The 22,456-nt window shown below is 35.5% G+C and overlaps 1 protein-coding gene across 1 annotated transcript; it reads right to left on the bottom strand.

The window, feature by feature from the left end:
• Positions 1-3,380: 3,380 nt before the first annotated feature.
• Positions 3,381-4,411, bottom strand: LOC131876297 (blue copper protein 1b-like). Its single transcript, XM_059221217.1, has 2 exons — positions 4,231-4,411; positions 3,381-3,874 (listed from the first exon to the last, which is right to left on the bottom strand). Exons 1-2 carry the CDS (start codon positions 4,409-4,411, stop codon positions 3,381-3,383), a joined length of 675 nt encoding a protein of 224 aa, XP_059077200.1.
• Positions 4,412-22,456: the final 18,045 nt, after the last annotated feature.

The following is a 22,456-nucleotide window of genomic DNA, read 5'->3' as shown; positions in this document are numbered from 1 at the left end:
TTGACTTTAGGATTTAGGTGAAATAGGTTACCTTTAGTTTGCTTGCCAGTTGCAATCAGTTCACCTTTGCTCCCATAGATTTTGCACATACCAATCTTAAACTCCAATGGATATCCTCTGTCATTGAGTTGAGAAACACTCAAAAGATTGTGCTTGAGTCCTTCAACCCAGTAGACATCATTTGTATTTCTCTTTCCATTTAGAGAAATAGTTCCCTTACCTTTAACCATGCAAGGTGAGTCATTACCAAATCTCACAACTCCACCATCAAATTCCTTCAAAGAAATAAAGTTTCTCTGGTCACTGGTCATGTAATGTGAACAACCACTATCAATGATCCAATCATCAAAATTATCCATGCAAGAAAATAATGCCTTCTGATCAGATGTCTCCTCTTTACTGGCTACAAAAACAATGTCTTCATTAGCATCACCCTCAAATTCCTCATCAGTGATACCACCATCAACTGCAATAAGACAATCTATTTTGCCTTTTCCTTTGTACTTCTTGAACTTCTCTCGCTTGTCCTCATTATCACCATTAGGACAATTAGCTGCAATGTATCCAATCTTTTTGCATGCAAAATATTTCAAATCTAATCTACCTCTGCATTTACTGGTAGCTTTGGGCAACCGCTTGGCCAACAATGCTTCAAGCTCAACCAAACTGTCTTCATCATCAACTTCTCTACTGGATCTAGATTCATAACTATGACTGGCGTTTCTACTTTTCCTCATAGGTGGGTTAGAAACTGAAGCTCTAAATGCATATTCAGATTTATGACTACCATCATAACCATTTAATTCAAAAGCAGTAAGCTTGCCAATTATGGAGTCAAGGGTTACCTTAGTATTGTCAATTGACTTTAGCTCTTGAATGGCTGCAACTCAGATATCATAGACCGGTAGAAGGGTTCTCAACACCTTGCTAACCACTATGGAATCTTCCACTTTACCACCAACACTCTTGATCTCACCAACTATCTCTTTTATCCTCTAACCATACTGTTGAATATTCTCACCTTCAACCATTTGCATGTTATCAAACTTTCCTCATAGACTCTCTTCTTTGGCAATCTTCACATGTTCATCACCACTATAAATCTCTTCAAGTTTCTTCCCTACCTCATATGCAGTCTCCAGACCATGGACATCATCATACTCTGCATCAGACAAAGAACTGATAATAGCCTCCAGTGCTTGATTATTTTCTTGTTGCTCTTTCTTTTGATCATCAGTCATAATCCCACTAGGTGCAACATATAGAAGACCAACATGTTCCCAGTATTGATTTCCTAGACTCTTAATATAAATTTTCATTCTATCACTCCATATTATGTAGTTCTCTGTATTAAACTTTGGACATTCCTTCTTCATCATGTTCTACAAGATCTTTACCTCAAGCTATTAGGCTTAGACCTTAGAGGACCTGAGAAGCTCTGATACCAATTGATGATATGATGAAAGAATAAGGATTTGGTCAACTACTGAGAGGGGGAGGGGGTGAATCGGTAGATAGAAAAATGATAAAAACTTTTACCAATCTCAAAATCAACCTCTCAAAGAAAACTCTAAAGTGACAAGTCAAACTACTGAAATACAAATGCAATATCACTATCAAGATAAACTGGTTGACTATTATAACAGATTAACAGTAAACAAATTGAAACTCACAAACATCCAAATACTTTACTGACATAAGTAAAACCTCATTTCAAATTGTTGTCCATTAACATAACTTATCAAAGTGGATTTAGCAGTGAAGCAATTCAACCATAGTAAACATAACCACAAAAACATTCACCACTTGACACAATATTTTTGACATGGAAACCCAAATGAGAAAAACTATGGTGGGGATGAATACCTACAAGTATTCCGAACTCTTCTAAAGTTCACCCTGTTAGGAGCCAACCCTGTTAAAGCTTTATAAAAAGTCCTATTAAGAATAGATCCTGTTAGGGACTACCCGGTTAAGGGATTGACTATAATGCCCTATTAAAAGAAATATCTTGTGAGGAGTAATCTCGATAGAGGATTTGAAATCCAAGCTAATGGACCACCTGGTTAGAGGATTTGAATAACACTAAGTTTGTTAGAGCTTACCCGGCTAGGGGATTTTACTGCTATAATTGTTAGAAAACAACAGGGTTTTGTTGATCTGTTTGAATAGCACTACACTTGCTTGTTCAGATCCTTTTCATGCTCCTATCTGCCTTTACACAAACTACAGATACATCATCCAGTTTGGCAACCACACTCAACTAGAAATTTGCCAACTCTGAAACAAAACAACTCATCGACCTTATAAACAAATCACTAGGTCGGTAACACAACATAAACCTAATTCTCTCATAGAGATTACAAACAAGTTGGTTCAAGTATGACCATCGGATTACATAACAATCTCTACACATCATTCAAGATAGCCTCGACCACTCCTTGATCACCGCTTCATTGAACTCTGTAACTCATCATGTGATTTGCATTACATGCAATATACTTGCTCATTCCCAAGACAAAAACCGTTATCTCAATGCGCCAAAAACTATTTGAAACTCTTCTCATATAGCATACACATGTGTCATAATCATTACCTCTCATCATCAGATCATAAACCAATATAGCCAATTCACCAAACTTAATTGGTTAGGGTTTATCAAATCAACAGGTAGGGTTTACTAGTTCAACTCTCCAATACTTAGCAATAATGGTTACAGTTCCCTTCACTAGCTCTTCCTACCGATTACAAAACAACATTGTAACAACATCATTATTGATTACACACTAATACATTTGGGGTCAAATTCCGACGGAGGTTTCCAACAGACAAGGAGCATTGTGTGAAAATTTGATTTTTTTTTTTTAAAATGCCCGTGTTCGTCAGAATTCCGACGACCTCAGGCATTTTATTTTAAAAAAAAAACACAACGCATTTTGATTTTGAAAGAAAACCGACCGAAGCAAGTGGTGACCATCTTGCCTCCCTGCCCCCCCCGCCGGAGCAATCTCTGTACAAGCAAGGTAAGGTTTTTTTTGCAATCAAAGGAACTCTTTGTTTTTCAATGAAGGGCAACTGGTTATTTTTTGAATTAATCCATTTTGTGCATATCCTGCGATCATAAAATTCCATGAAATGACATCTCTTTGAGGTATTCCATCATACAGTTCACATGTTGTGTGTATGCTACCCCATTTTGCAATTTTTGTTATTGGAGCATTTACAACTAATTTCTGACAAAAAACCCCCTTCGATTATGCTTTGATGGATGTCCATACCTTGTTCCAAAGCTCCTATTTTGGCACACGTAGGGAGGATGCTAGAAAACATTGTACAAGATACATATATATATGTTCTTAATCAAACAAAGAGTTGATAAGCTAAAGCATGGCGTAGATAAGCATGGTGATAATAGTGCCACAAATGGAGAGTGTGAGGTTTATGAGAATTGATGGAGGGCAATCAGATAATTGCCTTCGTGATGATGTGGGCCCTTCAGCAATTACCTCCTTTATTGCCCCCTCCTCCATCGAATCATCACCAGTAGAAGCAGCAATATAATGCTCCATTCCATCTGATAATAAATCTAAACCCAAATCTTTGGCCACTTTGTCAAGCCCATCTGAAACTACATCGAAATTGTTAGATTGGCCATTGTCGAGTCCATCAGATAAAACATTAATGTGCACTTTCATTCCATGTTGACAGTCTTCTGCATTTCCACTGGTAAAATATTTGTCACCCATTTCAATGAGTGGGACTGCATCAAGCCCTCCATCATATAGCTTGATTGGATTGCTCACATCACAATTCTCAAACTCTTCTCGGCTCTTCAGCTCCAATACGCTTTTTTGAGAGGAAGCATAAGCAAACCCTGTCAAATGTTAAAATGTAGTTGTTTGCCATCATTTTTATGGGAACAAAGGCCAAACTTTATCTAGCCTAAAATTTTCATTAGAAGAAAGATCTATTCTTTAAGTTCTCCACAAACCCAATTTTGACTGCCATAAGTCGATTAAAAGAGCTACTCAAAAGAGATTGACAAGATCTAAAAGCAGGCACTCACCATGGCATAGGGCATGGTGAAAGATCCAATCTAATATCTATAGATGGGATTTAAATAGATATGAAAGAACCAATAGCATCCATACATATATAACCTATAAACCCTAATCAAAGGGCTTACTAAAATTTCTGAACAAATTTATAACAAGGGAAGGGCAATATTACAAAGATTATCTCCAACATGGAAGATCTTGCAGGAAGCCCATCCTTTGAAATCTGAGGTAGGATCCCATCCTTTGTCATCCCCCACCACATACTGTTTTGCTGAACACCCCACCATATTCATGAAAGTGAATCCCATCACCATGAAGATAAAGCAATAAGTAGATGCACTTGGAGCCGTCATTGAGATAAACATGACTGTATTTCATGAGGATTTGAACTCAATAATATGTTAGATTCTCCCAAGGATGGATGGACTATACACTTGAAATGTAGATGATTAAGGATGATGACAAGGTGAATTTTCCTTAGAATGATAGGGTTGATTTTCCTAAGAACAAGTATATTCATGTAAACTAGAGGATACAAATTTGGACAAAATAATGGAAGGAGACTAAAAATAGATAGATTCACCTAAATGGGAGTGTAGTCATCTAAGGATAGGAAAAATTCACCATTTGCATAAGGAAGATGGATAAGATAAATGATTTATGTGAAATAGATTCACCTAAGAGAAAGTAGATTCACATAAGGATAGGTGGATTTTCCTAAAGATGAAGGGATAAGACTTAACAAAAAGAGGACTTAGGATGATGACAAGGAGGATTCATTTAAGGATATGGCATATTCACCTAAGGGATATTGTATTCTCCCAAGAATATGGAAAAATTATTGATTGGTAGAATGACATACTAGATCAAGGAATGATACAAGGGTAGATTCACCTAAATATAGGGTAAATTCAGCTAAAAGGGTACCCATGAGATTGTGGTACTGAGTACCTATCTATGGATGGTGTATTTGGATACAAGTATGATGAAACCATGCTTGTGTACGATGAAACAAAGTCCAGATCTCTATTATAGGTCCAACATAATCTCTATTATTTGAGACGCCATTTTATTAGCATATCCAATTAGGGTAATTTATGGGTTTAATTATGGATCATGTTGTCTATTTCCATGCACTATTGAACTTATTTTGATGTATTGTGATTATTTTAATTTTGAAGTTATAAATAAATTATGTTTGTACCTTAGAAAGGGTAACTCCAATTGATGTTTGGGCAGTTTATTTGAAAACTTATGGTGATTATTGCCCTATGTTATGTAATGGAGTTATTTTTACACTAAGTAATTAACTAGAAAAATGAATTTGTATTGTTGTACAAGTATGGTGAAACCATACTTGTGTGTTTACATGTTTGTGCATCCTATTGAGAACCAACCTCGCTATTGAGGAACTCAATAAATGTGGTGTTAAGTAGAAGAATGGAAAACTCAAGAAGCTATGGTGACATATTGTGGCATTAGTAGGGATTATCTCTATTGACCACACCTTTCAAAGATAGTATCCCCTAGTTCTCCTCATAGAATGGACCATTGGATGGCTCATAGTGGTATCCTATCCTACATTTATCTTGATGGCATTGTTGATAGCTGGTATGTGGATCTTGGTATAGGTTTCCTCTTACCCTATTATCTTATTTATATCTTTGTTCCAACATGTGGAGATCGATTTTTGTCATGCTATGATGATTTTCATGTTTGCATGTGTTTTGAAATTATGCAAATAGATATGATGTCACACCATACTTATGTTTTGATATAGTGTTGGTGATGGTTACATGTTGTTAATGGTAGTGATTTGGGTTCAAAGACACAATTCCACACACACACACAAATATTTGAAGATGCATTTTATATTATTCCTTCTTAGTGGCGATTAGTGTTGGAAGATTTGCACACATGTAGAGAGGAACTCATGTTAGATACAATAGGTTGTGTTTGATAACATATGAATGTGCCTCATGATGTATACATATAGATTTGGTGTGTGACATGCATGCACATTTTTCTATAAGACACATTTCTATGTGGCATGTGCCCTATGCATGTCTTCTTTGTGAGGCACATTGCTATGTGCAATGTGGCCCTAGGTGTGTCTTCTCTATGAGGTGTATTGCCATGATATGTTAGGATTTGTAGTGTGTAGGCCACAAATGCATGCATGAGGGACTATTATTATAGTCATGTTTTTTGCTCATGTAGCTTAGGCATGTCTTCTCCATTAGGTACATGGCCATGCCATGTGGGAGTTTTTGTGTTCATGCCACAAATGCACACATGAGGGACTATTATTGGAGTCATGATGAATCTTCACTCTATTTAGCCACAATTTCTAGTCGTATAGTTATGTAATGTGCACTTTTAAGGATTGTGAAGTTTCCTTCAATTATTGATGATCTCTCATCTTTGTTGCATGGGCCAACAATTTTATTTTATCTTGTTTGAATTAGTTTAATCACTATTGTGAGTTTTCTCTATTGTGTAGTTATTGTGGCTATGTTTGATTTGCTATTGGAATTGAACACATTTATTTGACTTATTATTGGTACTATTTTTTCTTTCTTTCAATATTTATGACCTTTGGTAGTTTAGTGAAACTCTTACTATTTTTAAATGTTGCCTTCTTTGTTGTGATGTGATTCCTCACCAAGATCGACGTAGATAACCTTGGATGAGTGTATATAAGGAATCAAACATTGGGAAAATTTGAGGATAGGGGTAAGTGTTTGTTGTATGGGTAGCTACGATCCACTTGTACATTCTTAGTGATTATTGACGGCTATGTCTTGGAGGCTAATCCCATTAAAGAAACAAGGGGGAAGTCATACATAATAGTATGGATCCTCCCTAGTTGTGTGTGGATTCAAGACTATCATTTCATATGGTTCTTGGTTACTTTGTGAGACCATGGCATCCTCTCAGACCAATATGTGAGCCTTGTATTGTTATCCCTACAATGTGGATGAATAAGTGTATGTTAAAATAAATGCTTTGCATGCCATATAGTTGCATATGAGTTGTGCAAATCATCAGATCATGATTTAGAATATGTGAATTCTTTTATCCATGTGAAGTCGAATGATTGATTATGAAAATGTGTTATACGTTGAAGCATAATCTATAAGATGTTCTCTTCAAGAAAAAATATTTATGCTTTCATAGTGAAATGTTGACGAAATGGGGTCCTAGTCTAGGAAAGTAAACTACAAACTTATACATTCACCATTTCAAAACATTTTATTGGGGAATAGTCAATTTGGTTCAATTTAATTCCTCTAGGAGAGACCAGCAATATGATTAATTGTTCCATTTTGATGTGATTGGATATGATTAGATATAATTTCATTGAAGATGCAAGAACTAAGTAAAATTATGCAAAATTGACAAGATTAAGCATAAACAAGCAAATAACAAAGCAGAAAGCTAACATAGAGGTACATATTTGGAAATAAGACTCTAAAATGAACCTAATAAGTTACCTATAGGGAAAATGAGGTTAGAGATAATCTACCTATATGGAAAGTGGTTAAACTCTACCTCTAAGTGGCTTATCTTGAGCATTGTCAGTATATGGGCATTGATGGCATATTATATCTAGTTCTATCATTTTTGTGGGTGCAAAATTAACAAGGCAAAATAGTATTAGTGGGATCATGATCTCATCAAAATAGTTTTGGCTTTGCATTTATGATAGCACATTGATCACACCTTACAAAAGGTTCCAATCTCATACATAGCATCCCAAATTAAGGTCAATAATGATGTAACTTAATGCTTAAACTAGAGTTCTAGGTAGTCATATACCGATCATTTCTAGGATTGATGCTTAAACTAGAGTTCTGGGTAGTCATATACCCATGGCATAGGGTAGGGGTGACCTGCAAACAATGCTAGTTCTAGATGCCTGTTTGCTTGGTGTATAACTTATCAAAATTAGATCGATTGGCTACAGGTCTTCCATAAAGTTTCCAACTTATCACCAGTGAAAATACAAGAACCAAGGCTTAGAATACTCAAAAATGTCTCTCAAAAAGTCTGCAATAGGCAAACTTTTAGTAAGAATTTGTAGACACAATGCTCAAAAATTCACACAATTAGCTACATTAAATGCGTTCTCTATTAAGTTCAATGTTTTAAGATGAAAAAGAAGAGTTAAATGGTTTTGGTTCGATTTGCAATTTTTGTGAAGCTTTTGCACTGAAGTTTCCATAGCCTAATTTTTTTGCCTGTGAAGAAAGACCATGTCAGATAATATCAGCGAAGAACAAAATAAGGAGACAATTGCTAGATTATGGTCTAACTTGAAAAGAAAAGGTGATGGGAAATGTTATTGTCCCTGCAAAATTTGTAAGGGCTTAAAGACTAGAAGACTTCTAATCAAAACAGCTAAGAAACATTGTAGGCAACATGGTCACATTGAAGGGGGAGATGATTATCATCCACTGGTAAGTTGTTCATTATATCGTTTTAACAATTTATATACATAAGCAATCACTTGATAATGAGATCAGGATCATGGTTTATTTATGTTGATCATTTTTATATAGGTCGAGCACCCCAGGGCACATGATATGGACCAACACAACCCGAAGAATATGGTTTTCGAAGTGGAGGAACATGGAGGTGTGAATATCGAAGCTGAAGATAATGATCCCATGAAAGATGACGATCATGCACTAGAAAACATAATTAAAGATGATGGTACAAATACATTGATCCATGACACATTTAGTACTGGCATAGCTGATCATGATGATCAGGGTGACCTTGATGTTCATGATTTACCTCTTCTTGAGAAGGCATATGAGCCCCTTTACAAAGGCTCCCAAACAACTCTTCTCTCTTTTGTATTGTTGTTGGTGAACTTGAAGGTTATGAATGGTTTATCCAACATAACAATCTCACGTATGTTAAGGTGTGTCATACATGTCATTACAGTTAATAAATGGTGAATCATGTACCATTAATATTCTTTATATTAACACCTCAAACTTTTTTTTTTGGCTATAGATTGATAGGTGAGTTTTTCTTACCACCATCAAATATTCTACCTCGCTCATACCGAGAATTATCTGCCATTATGAAAGATATTGGAATGGAGTATCAAACAATAGATGCTTGTCCCAATGATCATATTATATATCATAAACAACATGAATTTGGAATAGAATGCCCTGAATTCCATATCAGTAGATATCAAACAGATCAAATAACAAAAAAGGTGCCTCGCAAGGTTCTTCGTTATATTCCCATTATTCCACATATGCAATGATTATTCAGGTGCACTAGCTTGGCACAATTTATGGATTACCATGCACGCAATAGAAGTCGAGATGACATTATTCGAATGCCTATGGATGGTTCAACATTTATGGACATAGAGAAAAAGAGGCCACACTTTAAAGAAGAACCTCGTAATCTCAGGCTTTCATTGGTAGTAGACGGTGTCAATCCATTTGGAGAGTTGAGATCTATTTACTCGGTGTGGTCTATTTTTGTTATCAACAATAATATTCCTCCATGGATGTCAATAAAGAGGGAGCACATAATGTTGGCAATGATTGTTCTAGGTATTTTATCATTTAATAGTCATCTACATTTAATTATAAATATTGCAGTAAAATGGTCATAATAATTATGTAATGTTTTTGTTCATTCCACTAGGCAAGTACCAAGTTAAAGATATGAATGTATATATTGAGCCTCTTATCGATGAGTTCCTGGAGTTATGGAATGGTGTGACCATGTATGACATCTCTAGACCAATAGGACAAAGACAATTTCAATTCCATGCAATGCTTGTATGGACAATACATGATGCCCCAGGGCTAACACATTTTTGTGGTACGTTATAGTGTTCAAGTTGCGCATGATAATTATAATTATAAAAATTAACAGATTTAATAGAATTATACATTATCTTGTAGGTCTTCAAACAAAGGAAAAATTTGCATGTCCAGTTTATGGTCCAAAGATGAAATCCCATCATTCAAAAAGTTTAGGAAAGCAGGTGTTTGATGAGTATAGGCACTTCCTTCACAAAAATCATAAGTACCGGAATACTGAAAAACATCTTTTCAATGGGAAAGAAGAGACTACATCAAAGCCACAAAGAATGACTCCTCACTTATGGAAGTTGGAATATAATAGAATTAATCGTCAAGGTAACGTCATTACATCTGGTGGTTTATGTTTGGAATTTGAATTTTTCTATCATGTTTTGTTTATTGATGATGTAATTGATGATACTAAAGGTCGTCAAGGCATGGATGACCACCTTCCAAAGGGACTAAAAAGTTATCCCAGACAATTCAGTAGGTTGCCTTACTACGAGCAGCTACAAATTGTGCATTTGTTTGATACAATGCATATTGGAAAGAATCTAACAGAGACATTATGGAAAATATTGGATGGAAGGCGTGACAAAGAAAAAATTGTCAAAATTTGTAGTGACATTGTGGAATCCAATCATGCAATGAAAAATGTCATTCAATCAAATAGCAATGGAGATCAGATTAATATAAGTGCCCTTCCTTGGTTATTAACGGAGCAGCAAAGCAATTCTATAAAAGAAGTCATATGAAAAATTCGATTTCCCACAGGATTTGCTGCGAACATAAACAATCTCATATCAAAGAAGAGTGAATTTGGGCCAGGGATGGAAACACATGATTGGCATACCTTCATTAAGGTAATTCACGTTCTTGTGTATTTACTATATATTTGTATACTGCGCATGTACTTTTCATTGTATTATGTTAGAAAACAATGAAAAGATCATTTTATAATTGTTGCAGTACGTTCTACCTCTATCTCTCCCAGACCACTTCAACAATAATATCAAGCAAGTCATATATGATCTTGGAAAATACATGAGGTAAGTAGTGATGTTTGTTCAATTTGTTGTATAGATATTATATTTGTCATTTGTTTTACTTGTTATGCAATATATTGTATATTATTTTGTAAAGTCTCATTTATATATTTTTGCGTCTTCAATCTCTTTTAGGTGGTTGTCATCTAAAGAAATCCACAAGGAAGATATAAAATATTGGAAGAGAAAAATCCCTCATCTAATGTGTGAAATGCAAAAGTGTCTACCTTCAACTTTTTTTAATGCACAAGAACACTACCTTATACACCAAGTTGAGGAGATCGAATTGTGTGGACCTGTACACACTAGGTCAATGTGGATGGTTGAGAGGCACTTGAAATTTTTGAAGGCTTTGGTTTGAAAAAGAGCACATCCAGAGGGTTCTATGGTGGAGGGATATATGGTATACCAAACTATGGTATACATTACTGAATATCTTCCTAAGTTTGCAGCAAAAATCCACGTAGATCGCATTTGGGATCCCAACCCCATTAATAAATTCGAAGGGGAGCACTTGATGGGGAAAGGTAGATTGAAGAAAGTGAGAGGTAATTATAAGATGTTATTGTAGTAAATTAATTCTTCATCTTCTAAATAAATCAGTTGTAAGTGGTCTATTAATTATTTGTATAGTTGGTCGAGAGTGGGATGCGATACATTTGTATATTGCAAGCAATCTTGATTGGATGACGGTGTGGATTGAACGATGTCAACATTTTGGTCGCACATTAACATGGGATGGTGTCGCTTCATTGGTTAAAGAAGCTCATCATAATGGAGATTCCAATGTTACACAAAGGGAAATTGATTTAGCATATGGTTTAAGAGATCAACAGGTATGTATAATTTTATTAATCACCCGTATGTTTATCAACTCATGATGCAATAATTTTAATATGTTAGACATATTGCAGGTCAAACACCACAAGGCTATGTGCTGCAATGGTCATAAATTTTGCATCAAACAGTTGGATGACACGAAGAAAACTTGTGATTTTGGGATAACTGTAGTCTTTGAGGTGACCAATATTTCATCTAGAAATGACATACATCCTCAAGAGTCTCAAAATCGATACTATGGCATTTTGGATGATATACTTGAGCGTGACTTTAATTCCTTCAAATTAGTTTTGTTTGTCATCAAATGGTATAGGCTACGACTGAATAAAAATGATCCTGCTAGAACTGTTATCGAACATGATAATGGATTTACAATGGTTAATACAAGGTCGTTTGAACGAGTTGGGGATGAGCCCTATGTTCTTCCAAGTCAATGTGAGCAGGTATTTTACTTGGAGGTTCCACATAAATCGGGTTGGTCATTTGTTGTTAGACATGATCCAAGAGGAAGGCCGATAATGTATAATGTGATGGAAGAAGAAGATACCGAAGAAGTAGAAGATGATATAGATGATGATCACGATCGACAGTTAGTCGATGATGTTCTTGATGGAAATGTACATGAAGAAGAAGCTGATGATGATTGATGATGTTGTTGCTAATGATGATGGTGATGGTGATGGTGATGGTGATGGTGATGGTGATGGTGATGGTGATGGTGATGGTGATGGTGATGGTGATGGTGATGGTGATGACAATGACAATGACGAACACAATGAGGACGACGACGATGATGACGATGCCGACAATGAGGATGATGATGATGATGATGATGGTCATGATGATGAGTTGTATGAAGAAGAAGATCAATGACATGAATGAAATGTATGAGATGCAATTATTATATTATCTATTTAATATTGATATCTTGATAGAAATTGATTTGACTTATATGGTTACATAAATAATTCATATGTTTTGAATTCTAATGCCATTACTTAATTAATTCATGATGCACCTCTAGCTATGTAATAGATGGTGATTTAAAATACATATGTGATGGATTACATGCTTATGATGATACATGTGACATTTTTTGAACTTTGTGTTTATTTATGGAATGTGGACTACTTATTAGCTATGTGATGGATGGTGATTTATGATACGTATGTGATGGATTACATGTTTATGATGATACATATGTGATTCTTATGATGCTCAATTACATATATGATGATACATATGTGATGCTTATGATGCTTATGATACTACAGTATTTATTGTTTATCAAATTAAAAATGTAATGCTTATGATGCTCAATTGTTGGTGTAGGAACCTGAACCCCTTTGACGAGGATCCTGCATAGTCTCATGGATCGATAGGTATAAGTCAATACACCTTATAGAAATAATATATTTTTAAAAAATTACAAGTAAAACAAACTTCCTCAGTTTTTCAAACCTCAACATTAGCAGCAAATCTAATACAGTTATCAACACTTGAGGCCCCAGTTGGACTTACTCAAATTTTAATCTGAACATCAACTTTATGGCCGACTTCTTCATCAATATTACCCTCATTTGCAAAATATCTCTCTCATTACCAACTGACTCTCTCATTTGATGGTGCATAGGTATTTTTCAGATGTGTCTTCCTCGAGTGAGGGAAATGCAGGAATAGAAGAGGAAAGTGAGACATGTAGTAGATCTCAAATAGGGAGATCAACTAGAGGTCAAAAGATTAGAAGAAAATTCAATAAACACATGGAATTTTTTCTTGCTCAAGGGGGGTCATGTTCTTATGATGATGAGACCAAAGGTGACATTGAGGTGCCCTTGAGGTACAAACATCTACTGAAACAATGTGTACCCAAGGAACTTCCTCCAATAAACACTGATTTTTGTGTTAATGAGAGGATATATCGCATAGCACCTTCGTCGGTACATGGTTTGGGCCTATTTTCCATGGACAGCATAAAGGTCTGTTACAACAAAGTTGCTGAATTGATGGAGTTTGTTGGACCTTGTTACAATTATAATGATTGGATGCAGATTGTTCGATATAAAAAAAGTATGCATAGGTATGCACTGTCAGCCTATTATATACAACAAAAAGATAATGATCAAAGTAAATGAGTGGCTGTATACATTAATGGAAGGCCAAAAGCAACAGGGAATATTGGAGGTTTTATAAATAGTACACGACCTGGGTCAACTAATAAGCAACCCAATTGCATATTTGAGGCATGTGAGGGAAATTGTGTGTTTGTATGTGCGATAAAATCAATAAGTGTAGGGGAAGAGTTGCTAATCAATTACAATTTGAATCGTATAGATACAAACAAACTTACTATCATGGGGGTGGTACATACTATATATACCATTTAAGCCAACTTCCAATTAATGAATCCAATAAACCATTGTATTATTAAGTTTTTTTGCTAAGTCTATTGGTTTCATTTTGCTAATGTTTTTTATATTTTTTCTTTATCACAGGGCCACATGGATCCACCACATAGCACAGATAGGGGTGTAGGTCCTGACACTTCTATGGAGCAGGTAAACCTCATTGTAATTGTACAAATTAGATAGAAGCAAACTGTTACATTATGATCTTTTCTTGAGTGTTTTGAAGTAATTTTGATAGTGTTAATTATATTCTTACCACAGATGGATGTTCAAGATAAGGGAAAGGAACCTGCAGTACCTCAACACCTCCATAGGGATGTGGGGTGCTCAATAGTGTTATGCGCTGATGACATCGCACTTAGCGCAAACCCTATACAATTGGTACAAAAGAATATTAGAAAAATTAGCCAAGAGATTGTTGATTTGGCAACCATAAGCCCTCAGACTAATGAGATAATAGAGAGGGTGCAACTATTGTTGCGAATAGTGGAAAACTTGCAAGTAAGCAGTAGTGAAAGCTTTAATCATAACAAAAGTTCAATAATGGTTTATATTTTTTTCTCTTTTATGTCATTAACTAAAATATGTATGTGTTGTTTTTACAGAAATTTATAAGGCCTCATCATCCTGGTGGTGATGATCAGGGTATTGTGGGTAGTTCAGGTGATGACCATGTTCTATATATTAAAACCACTCCCTTGGACTTGTGAACTTGCTTTTTTAATGTTTTATATATTTAATGTATTACTCTTCAGGTGTTGACATGGGTCTAAGGTTGACCCCAACTATATTTCCGACTACAATGTCGGCAACACGTAGCATGCAAACATCATTTGTTGCACCAGCTCGTGTTGATGCACCCACTAGTGGTAGATCCCTCTTTTTCTCTCTCTTTTGTTATGTGTTTATTACCCTTGAAGTGTTCTTTCTTGGAGGCATTTCATAGTGGATTCATTTACTGTGGCAAGAGATGCACATGAGGATGCGCCAAAGGCGACTACTGGTGATAACATACCATCATTTCCTGGATCTTCCCATATTGCTAGTATGGGAACGTTGTAGGCCACATTGGTGGTGAGCGATGAAGAATTGATTCCCTTGAAGATACAGAAGGTTCTAGGTACTTTAAAATTATTATTATATATAGTCTAATTGTAATTTACTTACTGATCACTCATTTTGGACTAATGATCCCATGTTTTTTTAACAGGAAATGATATTTTTAATAAAAATCTTAATGACATGACATTGCAGATATTTGGGCCCACTGTACGTAAACGGTGGAACATCATACGTGAACTAACCCTTATCCACTATTTTGATTTCATATCACTGCTAGAATAGTTTTCCTTTTATCCATTTCTTGAACTATATCAAAGGTAGATTCAGTTTCTTTCTAAATCTAACAGGTTTGTTTTTGCTTTAAAGGTGGAATGACCATGAAAAAAAGTTAAAAGATGAACTCACAAACCATATGGTAGGGTTGTTTGGAAATGACACATTCGACAAGACTAAGCTCCTAGAAAAAGCTAGCACATATCTAAAGTATGTGAGGGACCAATATAGGACACATTTAGAGAAGAACGTAAAGTATGAGCGTCCCCCCATGATTCCAGAGAGGGAGTGGAAGGACCTGATTTTGGATGCAAAGGAGAGAATTGAAAGGAAAAAGGGAAATACACCACCAGATGCCAGAAGAAGGTATGTGATACTATTAAGAATGTGAATATGTACTAATTATTCATTATATTTATATAATCTAACATATTTCAAACTTTTCATAGATTGAGTGACACGTCAAAGGCAACCAAGGCAAGACAAGAAAAGCATGGGCAACACAAACTTGGCTCTAGTGGTTATATGAAACTTGCCGCACGAATTGTAAGAATTAGTAAATTAAGTATCACATCAAAATATTTATAAATTGTAAACAATTTTTTTTTTATCAAACAATACAAGCAAAATTCACAATACTAAGTAAAAATGCAGGGCTCTGAATTCAATAGAGTGCTCACAGAAGATGACAAGAGAATTGGCTACCAGCAAGGCTATATAGTCGTGGCTGAATGGCTACGAGAATTGAGTGGGCAAACACGAGATTCTGATGCATTTGTCACAATGGTAAATAAGATAAATGAAAATTATTTCAAATTGAATACTTAACCAATAATCTATTTGATGTTAAGTTTCAACATAAAGTGACTATATTTTTTTTAAATAAGCAAGCAATGATAACACTGCACGTGACATTGGAATGCAACATGATAATCATGGAACAGAACCTGTACATGAAGGTCCGGATGTGCATCCTAGTAGTGGAGGTATTCATTTTCTATTCAAATTTTTTTATGTAATTATTAATACAATTAAACATCTTAAATTGAAAATTAGTGTAGTAATTAATGTAGCCTTTATTGTTAATATTTTAGAGCATGTAGTCGGTGGTGACCAAGTGGAGCATGATCCGGGTAGACAACATCAGGAACGTGATGTTCCCCAATCAGGTAAAGAGGACAACTATTATTCCTTTAAACAAATTTAATTGCAATTGGTATATTGATTAATGTAACGTTTCGTATTTCAACTCCAGAGGATCTAGAGGGTGTTCAACATGTCGAGGTTGAGGCTAGACAAAATGATGTGGCCCCATCAGGTAAAGAGTGTAACAGTTTTGTTCTTTAAATTAATGAAATACTTGTAACAATAATAAAAAAATGTTTTGAATTTAACCCAATTCTTTGTTATTGCAGAGGACCCCCCTTTGGTTCAGTATCCTCGTCCTTTGTATAGGACTAGGCATACATCAAGAGCACGAGAAGAGGGTAGAACATCCAAAGATGGGGGAAATGATGAAGAAGATGATGCTCCACTTAGACTTTACATAGCTTCAAAAAAAAAAAAAAAAAAATGATTGTAATCTACCTTATTTGATAATGACTGATTTTTATGTGTTAATGAATGTAATTATGTGCTAATGAATGTTCATGAATGATATGTGTTGATGATTATTGATGAATGTTGTGTGTTAATGAAAGTTAATGAATTTTATGTGTTAATGAACGTTATGTGATAATGAATGAATGTTATATTTTAATGATGGATGAAAGAATGAATGAATGTTAGATGTTAACGGGGAATTTAGAGTGATGTTAGGGGGGGGGGGGAGGGGCCAAATGAGCTTCCACCTTCACGTGGTTGGCCCTGTTAAGTAGAGAATATTAAACTATTCTCAAAACAAAGTGAAGCTCAATAATATAACACACTTTTCAATATTTCATTATGTTGCATAGTTAATCTTATTGAATAATGTACGTATATTGAATCTTAATTGCAGGGTCCAACAAAGCGAACATGAACAACACCATAGTGCAACTGCAAAAGTTGTGAATATGCCTCATCATGAATAAAGTTGAATTAGCGCATTCTCTATAAAATCTCAAATGCTCTATACTTTGGAAGTTTTGAAATTTTTATGATCATATCGGTCCCCTGCCTAAAAGCTTTTTTCCTTGATTTGTTTGTGATACACATTGAGAGATTTCTGTTTTCCTTTTATTTATGCATGTCTTAACCACTCTCCACATGCTTCCCATTCTTATTTAGATTGTTGTATTTTTACATATGTTGGAATCTGTAGTTCCACGTACATATTTTCTATGTTCTTTGTAACTGTATGAAAAGGTGTAAAATGTGGGTATAGTCCAAAATCTTGATTACCAACAAGCTATTGTTGTTTAATAGTTCCAGTGTTTGTATTAATTGAAACAGTTTAACCCTTTTAACATGTTTCATAGCAAACCCGCACTTTGTATGCAATCTTATTGTTACAGTTTAATTGCTGAGGTGATGTGATTTTCAAAAGTATTCCGATGAAAACAAAATTGGTTTTCATTTATGTATTTTATTAAAATTTTAGAGTTTCCTCATGAACATTTAAACTTAGAAGGATTCAAAAATTCAATACAAGAGTACTGGACATAATTTCTAGAGATAGAACTGAAACTCTCTCCCATGACTTTAGATTGTTTCCATGCTCTCTAGGCTAGTAGCTTTTAGACACAAAACATAGGTCTTCTACATTTTGTTCCAACATTAATTAGTTCCTTTCTCTTCTTTTTCATCCTTTTGGAAAGAGAATTAGAAATTTTTAGGAATGAACATCTTCCTAGGTGATTTGTTAAAATACAATGGGGAACTCAATCTGTAGCGTCCTAAAATTGCGACACTTGCAATTTTGACTGCATTTGGGTCTTCACAATGGCGATGCAACACGAAACCTGAATGGAGACCCCAAAACTTGTTCATGACATCAAAAACTGCATTTTTCTACACCCTGGCCTGATCCTCCTTGCACCCTGCTATCCCAGGAGGTGGAACCATGGCGCCCAGCGCCCTGGTCCTTCAGGACTAGGGTGCCCAGCACCCTGGTCCCCCAGGACCATAGCGCCCTAGTTCTTCAGGACTAGGGCACCAAGCACCCTGGTCCCCCAGGACCATGGCGCCCAGCGCCCTGGTCCCTAGCCCTATTTTGGGCCCGGTCTCTTTTGGGCATCGGGTCTTTAAGTTTGCAAATTGGAAAATAATGTTTCCTGGTCGGCCTAAGGTCGGGAAAATCAGTCTATCAACCCTAATTGACAAGTATATAAACTACATTTCCTCTCCCATTTTGGGGAGGAAGGAAATAAGCAAGAACAAGACGCGGAAGCGATATTCAAACATTCAAGCATTCAAGCATTCCTTCAAGCAATTGAGCATTCTAAGTCTCCATTCAAGGCTAAGTGTTGCATTCAAGACAAGGATTCAACCATTGAAGAGGAGATCACATACAACATACTACATACTACATACATTACACCTTCGCATGTAAGAATACAAACATTCTTACAACAAGGTATCAGTACTTGTTTACATTACAAACATTTACATTTACAACATTCTCATTTCTTGGTTAATTCCAAAACCAGGGTTTGACCTAAAGCAAACCCCTCATCCCTAACCCCCCAATTGTCCTCTCTTTTCTATGTCTAGGTTGCAGGTACGCGGCTGTAATTGAAGATCTGGAATCCTTGTGCAGAGACGAATAGATCCCCCTTCGTTTCGCGGATTTTTCGGAGGATCGTGTGCACGCCGAGCGCTATCGTCCCGTCAACTTTTGCTCAAATTTGCAGAACAACACCGTCTTGACATTTTACTGCTAATTCCAAGTCCGCAGCTTCATCCCATATCCCTATCTTTGTTTATAAGTGAATCTTTCCTACTTTACATGCATTCCTAGTTCAATCTTTCTATCTACATTCTTTACAAAAGAGGGTATCCTTGATGTCTTAACCCTTGAAACTCATTTAGAATCCAATCTTGCATTGCGTGGGATTGGATCTTGTGGGTTTCAACCCCTCTTTTGAATGTAAAGTCTCTCCTAAGTGAAAACCATCAACCCTAGTGACTCTCCCTTCTCTCTCCTTGGAGTTGGGGAGGGGAGAACAACTAGGGTTCGATTTTTTCTGCTTTACATTTTGGTGAACCCGACGTGAACATCCTCATTCTGATTATTCATGGTTAGATCTGAAAATTTTGCTTTCCTAATTATATTTCCATGTTTGATCTTTTGCAAATTTTAGAGGTTGATTGCATAAAAACCCTAAAATTTTCTTTTAAGTAATTAAACTTGTGAAACGTTTAATTGTTAATGTTTGTTTCAGATCTACCCTTCTATTGCAAATTATCAATTCATATTTGTGCTTTAATTCTAAAAATTAAGTGGTTAAATGTCAAAACCCTAATTTTTAAGACCTTCTTGATTCAATCTTTGACTGATAATTTCACTAATCAAAACACTTCCAAATTGGCTGTAACTTTGGATTCCGCAATAAAATCACAATATCTTTCATCCCTGAAAATTTGGAAAAAAGTTGCGAGGACCATGTACACCCCGAGCGCCATCGTCCCCAACATTTTTTCTGAAATTTCGGGAGCTAGATCTTACTATATTTTTCTACTAAAATCCAGAATTTTGGCTGATTTTATCAATTTTAACACTTTCAAAATTAAAGTCAAAGTTGGTCTAGCGATTGCTTGGATTGAGGCTTCTAATCATTCAAAAATTGTTGAAATTGAAATTTGTATCAAAATTGTGTTTCTTACAGTCCTAAATCTGAAAAGTGTGTTAGCATTCATTCGAAATTTCAGTGTTTTATTCAAATTTTTGCAATTTGTGACTTTTGAAATTAAGTGTTTAATTGCAACAACTTTGATTTCCACTTTCAAATTCGAATTTTGCATGAAATCGAGTCAACTTTTAAATTTCAAAACTTGCATTGCTCTCAGTATTCCTTCTAAAATCATAAAATTCAAAATTTCAGTTTCCCCCTCTTTTTCAAAATTCAAATTTTACATTTTTCAACAATCTTGGTAGGGTTCAATTTTGAGATTGCAACTTTAATTTGGCCTATCTACAAATCGTAAAATCACTCAATTTTTTCAAATTAGCTTTAAAATCATCATAACTTTCATCCCTAAAAATTTCAAAAAAAGTTGCGAGGACTGTGTGCACTCCGTTCGCCATGGTCCCAGACATTTTTTTCGAAATTTCGGGAGATTGTCCTGATTGTATTTAACGGCTTAAATCTAGGAGATTGGCTGATTTTATTGAAATTTGCTACCTCTAAAATTCAAAATCTTCTCTCTTTCTTTAGTGCATGAGTTTTACAACAATAAGCCCTACTTACACTATTCCCATTAGACGAAGCCTTAGAATTAAGTCTTTCCAAGGTTTAATTACTGAGGAGATGGAACCTAATTTGAATGGCCTTTTTAATGAGGACATGGGTAATTCCTCTAATCCTCTTAATGATGAAGAAGCTCTCCATGAGGTTTCTGTAGAACAACTTTCGAAATTGGATAACCAATTTGATGATTTTCGACAATGGATGTCTCAAGAATACCCCGATAGTCAAGCTCTTCCTTTAATTGAGGGTCTAAAACGTATGGTTCAAAGTGATAAGAATGGAATTGATATTTTGCATGGTATTGCACACATTCTAGATTCGAATGTGATGCCTATGAAGAGTTGTGCTGAAACTTTGGGTTATACACAACCTCCTACTCAAGTCAATCATTCTATTCCTTTGACAACTCCTATTGCTAGTATACCTACTTTCACATCAAACATAATGACTACTTCAACACAAGACATTCCTCCTATGATCACCAGTCATGGGGGCAATCCCTCTTCTTCAGTCAACCCGTTTCCTTCATTCAATCCAACTTCTTCATTCATTCCTTCAATGAGTGTCCCTCTTATATCTCCACAAATGAACATGACGCAAGGGGGCAATTCATTTAACCATTCCATTCCTCCTTGTAGTGTTCCTCCTTTCCAATCATCTCCTATGACTAACTATCATAGTGTCCCACCACCTTACTCTCTACCTTCTTTCAATAACATAACACCTCCATCACAATCTAACATGTCTAATTTGAATTCTTCGACCGAAGCGACCATTAACAATCTTGCACAAACTGTCTCTTCCTTACAGCAACAAATTGCCTCTATGAATCAATCTAAGCTTAGTGTGCCCACATTTGATGTTGCGAGCCCACTTTCTCTTGACATTGTTCGAGCTATCCCCCCTAAACATGTTGAAATCCCGCATTTGGAAATTTATAATGGTAAGGGTGATCCTCTAACACATGTTAAGACCTTTCAAACAATATGTACTGATTTTGCTTATGATCAAAGGTTGCTTGCAAAACTGTTTACTAGAACATTAAGAGATAAAGCCCTACAAGGGTATTGCTCGTTGCCTTCTTATTCTATTACTTCTTTCGAACAACTTGCAAATACTTTTATTCAACGATTTCAAAACAATATAAGTCCTAAAGTTACTTTGATTGATTTAATGCATTGTAAACAAGGTGTTAAAGAAAAAGTGATTGATTTCATTGGTAGATATAAGCATTTGTATGCTCAAATTTCTTTTCCAGTACCTGACAATGATATTCAAAGAATCTTTATTTCTAATTTACAAAAAGATATTAGAGAAAAACTTTTGTTTTCTGAGTTTACTTCTTTCCAACAGTTGTGCGCAACTCTTCACAATTATCAACTGACTGTGAGTCAAATGGAACAAGCAAATCCTATGGCTCCGAGTGATAAGGGTGATAGTAGTCAACAACCATTTGGGAAGTTTAAACCGAATAGAGAGTCCATTAAATTCAATGAAAACATCATCAACAACAATGTGAATGCGGCATCAGGT

This window comes from Cryptomeria japonica, chromosome 5 (genome assembly GCF_030272615.1).
Source record: "Cryptomeria japonica chromosome 5, Sugi_1.0, whole genome shotgun sequence".
NCBI classification, from domain to species: domain Eukaryota; kingdom Viridiplantae; phylum Streptophyta; class Pinopsida; order Cupressales; family Cupressaceae; genus Cryptomeria; species Cryptomeria japonica.
This window is presented reverse-complemented; position numbering and strand designations above follow the sequence as displayed.